This window comes from Drosophila tropicalis, unplaced genomic scaffold, assembly GCF_018151085.1.
Source record: "Drosophila tropicalis isolate 14030-0801.00 unplaced genomic scaffold, ASM1815108v1 contig_115, whole genome shotgun sequence".
NCBI lineage: Eukaryota > Metazoa > Arthropoda > Insecta > Diptera > Drosophilidae > Drosophila > Drosophila tropicalis.
Genome location: NW_027172519.1, coordinates 173,549 through 185,995, shown reverse-complemented (window position 1 = coordinate 185,995; position 12,447 = coordinate 173,549). Strand labels below are relative to the sequence as shown.

Sequence of the window (12,447 nt, the reverse complement as noted above, 5' to 3'; positions counted from 1 at the left end):
AAGACCAGTCAAAAGACTGAATTAAAAAGTCTTTAGTAATTTAGCTACTTGCATAAAAAGTTGCATTCTTCGATTAGCAGTTTCTTTAATTAATTTTTGGAAACAAGATGTTTTCTTGGCTAACTAAAGTTTAAACACAATGAAAAAAATTTAATTGATGATCCACCAATCAATAGAGAAATTCAAATTATTAAGCCAAGAATTTCTTGGCAAGAAATGTAAAATGGTCTTGAAACTCTCACCTAAAAAGTTCTCGAAAAGAATAGTAGCATTCGGATAAAATTAGTGTCATCACCAATTCGATAATGTATCCCTTAATACAGGGCTGCTATCCGCTAATACCGGGGACAATATCCGAGTTTGTTTCTGGTTATTGTTGTTGTTGCTAATTCGCAAGAGCGGCGCGCTCCCCCTCTGTAAAATCCGTTAAGAGTCAAATTAAGTAAACGCGTTAAATTATGAAAAATTAAATAAAATCCATATAACATACCCCAAAAACATTCATCAAAAATGTGTCGAAATCAATTAAACAGTGTAATTCGAATTGGCAACCAGCATATTAATCAAACTCCAGTGATTCCCAAATTTAGTGGTCCCACAATATTACGTACATGCCAAACTGGGGTACCACTAAACATTAGACGAAAATGTTGTAAAACAAGAGAATCGATAAATCAGTATGCAAAAGAGACGAAAAAAAAAACAGCTGTGAGAGCGGCCAGCGGCTAACTGGTTGCCAAAACAAGCCGCCCAGATGGCGCTGCGTTGAGCGCTAACTCCAGGCATTGCCACACCGACACAGATATTGTTGTATGGGAACGCCATATTTGATTCTGCTGTCAGCAAAAAGGGGAAAAGCAAAGAAAATTTTTTTTTTTTTAGCAAATTTAGTTAAATACCTGCGTAGGTCTAAGCGAAAAGTGTGCAAAGCAAAGGTGAACATGATCGCAAGGAAATTAAATTAAAGGAGTATATACAGTTAGCAAGCCAATTAAGGTGAGAATGAAACGTGTTTTTGTATGCCCTAACACTCTCTCCCTCTCTCTGTGTGTGTGTGCGAATATTTATGTGTGCGTGTGTTTGTACATACAACAAAAATGTACATATAATACATATGTACTTGCCATTGCCTTGCAATGCTAGAAAATTGTATAAGAAATCTAAATTGAGTTTATTTTGTTAAACCTCTGTCACCCTTTGCCAGATGGAACCATATATATTAAAGGAACCAGTCTATTCGGATTTGCAAGTGGTCCAAGTCCCTCAAGAAGAGGTAAGTAATGATACAAAAAAAAAAAATTAAATGAAAAATTAAAAAAAAAAAAAACAAATTCAAAATAATTATGTATCATATGATTTTCTCCCTTTTAGCTGGTCTTGCAGGATGACGGGGCACCGCAATTGCTGTTCAATGATCAGCAGCAAGTTGTCTATCAGACAGCTCAATATCAACAAGCACCTCAACAGGCAGCGGCTGCTGCTCCCTCGCATTATATCATAAACTCCAATACAGCAGATGAACTTGTCCAGCAGCAACAGCAACAACAGCAGCAGCAGCAACAAGTCATGCATCATCCCCATTATCAACAACAGCAGGAGCATCATCTTGACCAGCAGCCACAATATGTTCAGCAACCAGTTCAGCATGCCCAGCAAATATATTACACATCAGAGCAGGTCCTCCAGCCGAATGCTATTGTACAACATGCCTCTATGCAGCAGTTGCAACAGCAACAACAGCAGCAGCAGCAACAACAGCAAAAGAAGCAGCAACAACAAGTACTGCAACAACAGCAATATGCTCCGCATGCCACCTATGTCCAGACTAGTCCGCAGCAGCAACAGCAGCCAACCCAACTACTTCAAACGCCCGGGCAGCAGCAGGCACAGCAGCAGCAACAAACACAAACGCTTCAATTGCAAACTGCTGGTGGACAGCAACAACAACAACAGACGCAACATCATCAAATTGTATACCGCATGGCAGCTAATCCCCAGCAACAGCAGCGACCGATCAGTGTAAGTTCGCATTATCCCAAAGTATTTTTGGAATTTCGGATAGTTATAGCCATTGCACGAACAATTAATCATTAGCTACAACCTAACTCGTAGCTTATCAAAAGTTGTTCAACTCGACAATAAATATCCGAATGGCGAATATGGTATGATATATACATTGTATTCCTGGCTCTTCATGTAATTTACTATGGCTCCTAGGAACTACATTTAGAGGAATATATACACTTATTTAGGTTCTCACTCGAAACATATAGCGAGTGGTGGCAGCATCTTTGGAACCAGAGATGTTGATATAGATAATAGAGTTTTTATTGAATTAGTTTACTATTTATTGAATACATTTTGCCTTCTGCAGATGTTGAACAATGCCCATGTCATTGTGCAGCAACCCAGTGGACAATCTGTGCTCATCCAGGCGCCCCAGGGCCACCAGGAACTGATAATGCGCCAGCAGGGTATCAATATTCATGCCTACAACAATCGTGTGGTGTACACGACATCGCCACAACAGCAACAGTTGCAGCATCAGCAGCTGCAGCAACAGCAGCAGCAACTGCAACTCCAGGCACAGACTGCGCATCTGGTGCAGACGCGAGTGGTTCCGCAGCAGGCCCCCAACCAGGTGGTTTATCAGCAAGTTCAGATGCAAAAGACGCCATCCCCGCAACAGCAACAGCAGCAGCAAGCACAGCAGCAACCGCAGTTGGTGGCCACCGCGCAGCCACAAGCGGGTGGAGCACCTGGTACGCCACAGTTGGTGAGAACTGGCTTCCGGGGGAAGTCACCAAGAGGAGGAGTAGGAGGAGCTGCGGCGGCAGGAGGCACAATTGTGCGTCATGCGAGCGGAACACTAATTGCAACCCGTCCCACATTAGCACCCACCATAGTGCGGCATGTACGTCCTCGTGGAGGAGGAACGGCTGGTGTAGCCAGTGGATTGGTGCGTAATATGCGACCAGCTGGAATTCGACCCGCTACACGAACCCAACTAGTCGTCCAGACAACCTCAACGGGATCCGAAATGCAGTTGGTGGCCCAGAATCAGCCTGCGAAACAGATTACCATAACCAATATAGGACAGCAACAGGATCAGACTATGGCCATGCAACCGCGTCATGTTTATCGCACTCAAATGTTGGGAGAATCCCAGGTGAATCCACAGCAGCAGCAACAACAACAACATCAGATGCTAATGATGCGGCAAGGACCTATTAGATATCGTGCTCAGGCACCATCGTCTGTCGCTTCCTCACCAGGTGCAGGTGGAGCAGGACCAACTGCAGTGGTTGGGCCACTTCCTCCCATGGCCACTCAAACAACGCCTGTAGGCGGTGTTAACCACAATACTATGGATCTGGAAGAGCGCATTCACGCGGCTGTATTGCCAAAGAAAGAGCAACAGAAACCTCCTACTCCATCCGGCGTACCCAATGCAATGCAATTGCAGGGAACGAGTACCACATTAACGACATATTATGCTGGCGCCGGAGGAGCACCAGTGGCGACTAATAACAACAGCGAGGAGGAACAACAACAACAGCACCAGCAGCAACAACAACAACAGCAGCATCTACCTCCACAAGCAGTACGCCCAGTGGGTGGACCCAGTATGAGTTTGGCTGAGTTCAAGAAGCGTCAAACAACACTCACCAACACCACAAGTAGTACCGCCTCTGCCTCTGGCGCCACCACCTCACCGCTGCCGCCCACAGCCAGGCCACCTTTGGTGCGTCCTAAAATGCCCCCTACACCTGGAATACTGCCGGCCGGCATTCGAATTATACATCCTCCAAGGATTCAGCCTACCATTCAACCGGCACCCAATCCAACACCACCTGCCCCTGCCCCTCCCCAACCAATTGTTGCCTCTTCGGTGCAGCAGACCTCGCACAATAACTACGAAATCCATTCCCAGCATGTACTCAACAATCGTGCTGGCCAGGACATCGCCGATCGAGATCGGAATAGTGCCAAAATGCTGGTTATCCTCGCATCCGGCGAGCAACGTTTGATCACCTTTACTCTCCCCCGGGAATCCTGCACTGTGCAAGATCTTTTAGAGCAAGTTGGTGTCCAATTTGACAATACGACAACCATACAATGTGTGGAGCATCGTGGAGCAAACGTAGACTTTGTTGTCACTGTGGGATTTTCTGTGAATGAATCGGCTAGTGAGCTTATATCTCGAGCAGAGGAAAGCCTTCAAATGAATAGACAGCAAGAGCAACAGCAGCAGCAACAACAACAACAGCAACAGCAGCAAAGTGCAGGAACTACGTCTTCCTCGGCTGGTGTATCCACCTCCACACCCAATGCTAGTACCACCAACGCTGCTCCATCCTCCAGCACTACGAATTATAATCAAGCGAATGCCGCAGCAGAGCAAGCAAAACGGGAGGCAGCCGCCACATCATCACCCTCATCATCCTCATCTTCGGTGGTCACTGCAGGTGAAGGACGCAAACTCATCGATGGCTACTATGCCGTCTGCCAATTGTGCGGTTTCACAGGCATGGATCATGCTAAATGTGAACGCTGTAAGCGTGTCTTTCAGGAGCCACCGAAGCGAAAGTCTTACATGACCAAATCGATTGCCGCCTCCTCACCAGCCTCGGCCAGCTCATCGAACTCCTCGAACTCGGCTAGTGATCCGCCAGTTGCGGGCGATAAGAAACGCGAATTGGCCACAACCGGTGGCCAGGTGGCACGTTTCGGCAAGGTTCTCGGTGTAAACTATCCCGGTGGTGCTACAACTGGAACTGTTGGTGTCAGGGGACGTGGTGGTTTAGCAATGCGTGGCAATCGGACGAGGGGAGGACGGCGAGTAGCTGCTGTGGCAGAAGTTGATCCTGTCGTTCTCCTAAGCAGCGAAGATGAGGCAGATAACGAGGATGCAGCAACTAATGAATCCGAAACAGTAAATTTAATTGATAAAATCCCAAGGACTGAATATTAGATTTATAATTATTTGCATTTCTCTCCATCTTTCTTGCCCAGCTATGCGCCAATCAAAGTAAACGCATCTCAAGTGCCAGCGAATGGCCCGCATCCTTTGGCTGTGATTCCATGTTGCCTGAAATTGATGAGGAATCCCTGTATAAAGGTAAGATTAACATAAAAAAGAGTATTCCTCCAGCGACCCGACATAGTTTGCTTATTGCTTTTATTGTGTTTCTTTGTGTATGTGGGTGGGTGTGTGTGTTGCAGTTCTATGCTGGCAATGCCGCAACATTTACCACACGCTTAATAGTTTGAAAATATTACAACAGATGGCGCTTCATTGTTCAACACACGCCATATTGAGCGAGAAGAAGAAGAACCAATGGCATAGGTAGAAAGAGAAGTGCAAAGCAAAGACGTGAAAATATTTTTAGCAAGAGAATTTTTAATATTTTAATTTAAAAAAAAAAAAAAAAAAAATAGCACTCGCGGCAAAAAATTGATACATCCTTTTTTAAAGATTACATTTTAAAAGACACACGACATGATTAATGATGGTAAGAGAAGAGAAAGACCAAGAACAATAAAGTGAGGGCACGCAAACCACATGTGTAAAGCAAGCGCTGCGTGAAGAGGGTAGACAGGTAACGCAGCAGTATCGGAAAATGAGAGCGGCAGGAAAGAAGAGTGTGATAAAAATATGAAATATTTTCAAAATCAATTCTCTCCCAAGCCTTTAACATTGCCGGCTCCAAGTCTAAAAATAAAAACGATATGTTTCTAAATTCCTTTCGTCGCCGATGCATTTCGGACTTCCTCGGAGACCGCTCTCCGAGGCTACAAATAAAATTATATAAATTAACACACAAACAAACAATAACAACTAAATTAAAGCGTGTATAAAGGTGATTCAAGTTCTCTGTGCACGTTTCAACATTAAGTTCATTAGTGTGTTATTGCCACATACATATAAACATATGTCCAAAGTAGAACGTTCAATGTATAAATACAGCCAGCCTCTCCACACAAGATGAATAGTTATCAATAGTGAGTCGTATTTTACTTGGTGTATATCTTTCCATTTGTTTTCTTAGTGTATAATTTGCGGCCAAGTTGTAGTTTTTTTTTTTTTTTTTTGGGTCGACGTGTCCTTTACGGCTCTAAACATACTCTGTCTCGTCTTTGCGTCAGATGAGACAAACATAGGGAAAGCAATAAAAGAGACAACAAGGAAAGCTTCAACCTCAGGACATTAAGAAACGAAAGAAAATGAATCAGCCCACAAATAGAAAAGGGGACACTCGGCACTTTTCGGCTATAATTAACACACAAGACATAGTAAAATTCTTTTATAATTGTAGTAATAAATTATATATGTATATACACGGCGGTGGGCCTTTGTCGATTCACAAGATTCATATTATTTTTTGGTTTTAACGCAGATTTTGTTCGTGGTGATGTGACGGATTTGACGGATATAGACGAACCAGAACAATTTTCCACCTCTTTGACATGCAGTTGTGTGCGATTTATGTCCATGCGATTCGAGGTTCTTGAGCCGGTAAGTAAGCAGCAGCAACCGCAAGAAGATGATGGGAATAGAAGGATAACTTAGTCCATATTGTATATCCGTAGATCACGTTTACGTCAAAGGGTTTGCATATTGTGGGCATAGTATCTGATAAGGATCGTGATCAAAAATTCACATTGAACATTTACAAACACGAGGTGATCAAGGTGATAGCACATTTGTCCAGCAATGAGCAAGCGCAGCCATTGGTCACGCTCTTTTTGCTACGCAATTGTGCACAATATGTGAAAACTCAATTGCAAATAACTGACGACCAGCAGCAACAACAACAAAATGAACGTAAGTAGGCAAAAATAACAAACTCAGACGCTCTGGATTTTTAATTCGAACGATTTTAATGAGAGATTTGTATACTTCCCTACAGAGACTGAATTTAAATCGAAAAACTCGGTGCATGCTCGTCGTCTAATTTTACTTTTTGATGGTTCCATCTCAACAAGTGATAGAGAGATGATTAAATCAATGTTTAACTGTGTGGATGACATCTCATCACTGGATGCCGCACAAATATTTAAGGGCATAGCCGAATCCGATCGCAAGGCAGCCGCCGAGAAGCTAAACAGTCGCCAATTGAGACAAAATGAGCAAATCAATTTGCTCATGTATCCACCCAAGGGAACGGGCAGTCTATGCATACGTATGGAGGATTATATGTGCCTAACGAAGGAGTCTTATTTGAATGATATAATCATTGATTTCTATCTACTCTGGCTGCGGAATACCCAATTCAGCGAACAGCAACGCGAAAGGACCCACATTTTCAGCACATTCTTTTACAAGCGTCTGACGACTCTGACCCGACCAACCGATGTGAAACAAACAGCGGCCCAAAAGCGTCATGCCCGTGTTCAAAAGTGGACCAAAGTGGTCGATATATTCGATAAGGATTTTATAATTGTTCCCATTAATGAACAATCTCATTGGTTTTTGGCCATCATTTGTTTTCCCTGTCTGAAGGGGCCAGTCACCTATGACACCAATCAGCCGGTGGAGCCACAACAATTGAAACGAGGCAATAGAGGGAAGAAGACTTCGGCAGGAGGGGCTGGTAGTGGTTCTGCTCCCGGAGGGGCTGCTTCTTCATTGCAAATTGGTAATACCACCATTACTCCCTTATCCAAGAGAGGAGATGGCGGACTAACGGCCACACCGGGCACGGAGATATGTTGCATTCCCGGCGACGACGAGAGCGAGCGGGATGAGGCTGAAGGCGATGAAAGCGATATGGCCAGCGATGAAAGTGAAAATTCACAACCGGCGAAAGAGATGCCCAATCCTATAGCAGCAACGCCAACAACAACAACTAGTACAACCAATACTATTACTAGCACGACTTCAACTCCATGTTCCATGGGACCAGCTCGCAGCAGGGGGACTATGAGTGGCGGCGGAGACGAGATTCCAGCGGTTAAGCAGCCGCTTATATTAATTTTTGACTCCCTGGCCGGCGCGTCGCGCAGTCGTGTGGTGGCCACCCTGAGGGATTATCTCACCTGCGAGTATCGGGTGAAGAAGCCGGATGCGCAGGCGCATATCTTCAACAAGGATAATATGCCAGGGCATTGTGTCAAGGTGCCGCAGCAGCAGAATTTCACTGATTGCGGATTATATCTGCTGCAGTATGTTGAGCAATTCTTCTCCCAGCCGATTACGGATTACCGTTTGCCAATTAAACAACTCACCAATTGGTTTGATTTTCTCACGGTGACGAAAAAGCGCGAAGATATTGCACAACTGATTCAGAAGCTAATGGACGAATCCAATAAGCAACAGAAGCAACGCCTTATCTTGCCGCTCATCGAATTTCCCACTCTCAATGGACAACTGGTGGAATATCCTGATGATACGGAGAGTGCTGAATTTGAAGAGGAGGAGGCTTTGGGTGGAAGTGGTGAACTAGAGCCAAACGAAGACCCCGGCAGTGAAGTGGTAAGAGAAACCAGCAGAAAAGCCCAGCATTGTCGCATTATACTAAATATATGTCTTTTTATTCGTTCCAGCATAACGAGAATAATTCGGAAGCCATGGATGTGGACCCAACACCAGTCCTTGAGGAAGCTTCATTGGCAAAAACAGGAAGCAATTCTTCGATTACTACAACGGCAACGAGGCCAAGGGTTGTATTGAAGCGTCGTCTCCAAAATGGAGCTGCAGCGGCAGCAGCAGCAGTCACAGCAACCCCAACCCCGTCGGCAGCAGGAACAGTCGCCATAATAAGCAGTAATGGCAACACATCCGAATCGCAGGCATCCCAGCAACAACTGACGACATCACCATCAGTGACGGCAAATCAATCGCCTCACCAAGTAGTCACCACTGGATTAACCCCATCCGCTGTAGTGGCAACGGCAGCGGCCGTCTCTTCACGGAGTCCTAGCAGCAGTCTTAAAATACGTAAAATTGATCCATAGCTGGACCATTATCAGCCTCAGCGACACAATCTTCATAATCAACATCCCAGCATAAACACACCCCATCCGTCGCTTTATGGGCTGCATCGATCGCCTACCCAGCCGCCGCCACCATTAGAGATGCTGCAGCTCCATCCAGCACAACCTGCTTGTGGTCTAATGCAGCTACATCCAGCTCCTACACCGCCGCCGCCGCCACCACCACCGTTGCAGCTGCTGCAGATGCATCCGGTTCCCCCACCCCCGTTGGAGTTGTTGCAGATCCACCCAACACCTCCCACGCCACGTGCAATGCATCTACATCCACCTCCTCCAACGCAGCCACCGCCGCCGCTGCAACTGCTGCAGCTACATCATCCAACACATCCTTCGCCTGCATCACTCCAAATTCACTCACATCCACCAGCATCGCCGCCGTTGCAACTCTATCCACCTCCCTCTCCACCGTTGCAGCTGATGCAGCTGCTTCGCAAGTTGTAAATAAACACCATGATAACTCAAGAAAATTGAAATCTAATTATAATAAATTCTACATATTTGTGTATAAAATACCGAAAGAAACTATATAATTTCGAAATTTGAGGGACTTCCATTAACGTATATCCACTGCATCGATATGTCGATCACATACCGAAAAGAATAGCTGATCGTAAAATACAATTTATTTGACATACATATGGGAGTTACGAAAAACGAAGACTGTATAGAGAAAGGGTGTACAAACATGATAAGAATCGGATCATAGACTTTTGACTCATTTTCAAATATTTACTTAGTTTTCGAAATTCGTCATATTCTATTAACTTTTTGGTACGGCTTTTCTTCGCCTCTTCCTTTCTTCTCCTTGCCATTTTCCTTTATCTTCCCTTTCCCTTGTCTATCCTTGGCGCAAACCAGTTTCGACTATTTACCTCATACGTTTATTCGCTGACTTTTACCATGTAGCGTAAGAATCGTGTCATGTATTTCACTGTTTTGGGATATACATGGTGAGACTTCTATGGGGTCAAGAAAGAGGACCCAACATTGGTTAAGTTTTTTTTTTATGCGACCTGGAGGTTTGATTCTTAATTAGATATTTAGAGACTTTCATTATAGCGTGTAGTTTAGTTCAAGAACTATTTCGCGTTCTCTGGACAATTTATGTTCTTTACATATGGCCTTTACCATGTAGATTTAGTTTGGAATATACATGGGAACACCAACAGAGCTACATGGCACGATATACACACCTACCCGTGTGGCACAAAAACACATATGCGGCACGCACACATACACACCTAACCGAAAAGTGAGGTTATGCTAACGCCGGAGCGAGGGTGGTGAGCGGCATGGCATACGTTACGAAGTAGCGGGCAAAACAGAATTGTGATAGCGGAATAGAAAACCAAAAGAAAATAAGAAATTATCCGAGTTGGCAGCTCTATCTAACGATAATATGCAAAAAAAAAAACAACAATTTGCACGCAGATTTTGCCAACAAAAGCTGTAATTTTGAATACAAATACCGGTTACAACGGTAAAAAGTTTAAATGAAAATTTCAGAGAATACAAGCAGAAGAGAACGATAATTAAATTCCAATTAAGTTCTCCTTTTGACTAATTTGCTCTCTTTCAGATGGATTTATAATTTTCAGTAAACGCAATGAAATTTTTAAAAACAATTACATTATAATAATTACATTTAATTTGAACATATTTAAAATATTGTTGGATATCCTTGAAAGGACTTTCCCTAAATCTATTTATTTGTTATGTTTGTTGTATTGTAAATTTAAATTCAAACATAATTTTGTTCACTTTTGCTGCATTTGTAGCAATTTGGGAAAACTCTTCACATTTATTTACCCCATTCGACAATGTCTCCTCCTAAACCACGCAGCTCTTCAAATGGAAAATATTTTCTAAGCCTGACCTCCAATTGGTTATTATTTCTCCCTCAAATTCATTTCATTTCTGATCAAATTACTTGATTGTTGATCAAGAATATATGTACATATGTACATACATACATACATATGTACGTGTACGTACATACATATGTATGTATGTATGTACATATAAAATTTATGAGGTCCGAAAAACTTCGTTCTACCTCTTACATTTGTAAGTATGTGTGTACATTTTGGCAACTTTAATAAACCGTTTCATTCAATGAATTCATGGTATAAAAAGGTATTATGTATTCATACTGAGAGATTCGGACATGAATATCACCAATAAAGGGAAATATCTTTATAGAATCTTTGTCTTCATAATTATTTGTTATAATATTAACTTTCCCCCCAACTTTCCGACGCAATCGATAAGAATCGTAGGCGCTAAAAGATAAGAAATCGATAGTGGTGACACATATCGATAATTTGTCGAAAATATAAACCATCGACTTTATCGGCTTCTTGTCCAGTACTAATCGCTGAATTTGTTTCGCTCGGTAAGGCTGGCTCTCTGCTTTCTATTTAATTAATGAAAAAAATACGTAGAGTATAAAAAACTAAAAAACGTTCAAGAAAATTGTACGGAGCCGCTGATTCGTGTGTGTTTTTGTATGTGTGTGTCCGTGCGATAACGGAATGTGGAATGCCAATGTGCCTGTCCCATGTGTGTGTGTGTGTTTGTGTTGCGTTGTTGTTGTGAAATAATTAACAATATTTTTAATGCCGCGGCTTGATGAAAACGGGGAAGCAGCAGGCAGGCAGTCAGGCAATGTGACGTCGAATTAAACAACGAAAATCAAATGCAAAGAGAAATTGGAAAAATTTCCGCAATAGCAAATGGGCGTCTTTTGCTCTCCCAAAAGTTAAATGACATTTTCGCACGTAACGTGAAAAATATATATACACATGTATTAATAAAAATAAATACACACAGGGCATAGAGAGAGGCGCAGAGCAGCAGCAGGCCGAAGCAGAAGAAGAAAAGACAAAAAAAAAAGAAACGAAAAAAGGTGAACGAAAAAGGCGCATCTCTGCGCGCATGCCCCAAAGCAAAAAAAGTGATAAATTTCTTTTCAATCCAAGCGCAAATTGCATATTGGTTCTAACAAATTTAATCAACAAATAAGAAAAAACAATAAATACTCAAACAAACGTCGTATACTATTTGTAAAATGGAAATTATAAATTAATTGAAAAGAGCGTAGGCAACAACAGCAACAATGTGAAATGTGAAAAACCGACAGAGACAGCTGATGATAATGACACTATAGTGTTGTCTCGCTCTCCCTTGGGCAAATGCTGCCCACTTGGTTGTCTGTTTTGATTTTCTCTTCTTCGGGCAAAATAAGCGCGCGAAAGGGTGCTCGTGTACTTTCTACCGTCCCCCCCCAATCCCACTTCCCCTTTACATCAACATCGCAACCTTTCTCTCTTTAAACCGCCCATTTACTACCACCACCACCCCCACCCACAAACCTATCTGCCCAACGTTACAGTCGCCGTTTGCCGCTGCTTCTGTTTTTGTGCATTGCAATGCGTTTGATAAGTG

At 43.1% G+C, this 12,447-nt stretch overlaps 1 protein-coding gene and 1 long non-coding RNA gene across 3 annotated transcripts; one reads left to right on the top strand and one right to left on the bottom strand.

Annotated features, from left to right (window-relative positions):
• Positions 1-387: 387 nt before the first annotated feature.
• On the top strand, positions 388-9,522 carry velo (veloren). 2 transcript variants are annotated; one of them, XM_068287359.1, is made up of 9 exons: positions 388-996; positions 1,205-1,273; positions 1,372-2,019; positions 2,375-4,936; positions 5,017-5,122; positions 6,402-6,520; positions 6,595-6,829; positions 6,915-8,479; positions 8,551-9,522. In XM_068287359.1, the coding sequence occupies exons 2-9, from the start codon at positions 1,205-1,207 to the stop codon at positions 8,959-8,961; spliced, it is 5,715 nt and encodes a 1,904-aa protein (XP_068143460.1). In that variant the 5' UTR covers positions 388-996; the 3' UTR covers positions 8,962-9,522. The 2 variants fall into 2 exon arrangements, with proteins under 2 accessions (XP_068143460.1, XP_068143462.1); XM_068287361.1 differs by lacking the exons at positions 388-996; positions 1,205-1,273; positions 1,372-2,019; positions 2,375-4,936; positions 5,017-5,122 and adding an exon at positions 5,358-5,516.
• Positions 9,459-9,920, bottom strand: LOC137574929 (uncharacterized). The gene is made up of 2 exons (XR_011032074.1): positions 9,734-9,920; positions 9,459-9,660 (listed from the first exon to the last, which is right to left on the bottom strand). It is a non-coding gene; the product is annotated as an uncharacterized lncRNA (long non-coding RNA).
• Positions 9,921-12,447: the final 2,527 nt, after the last annotated feature.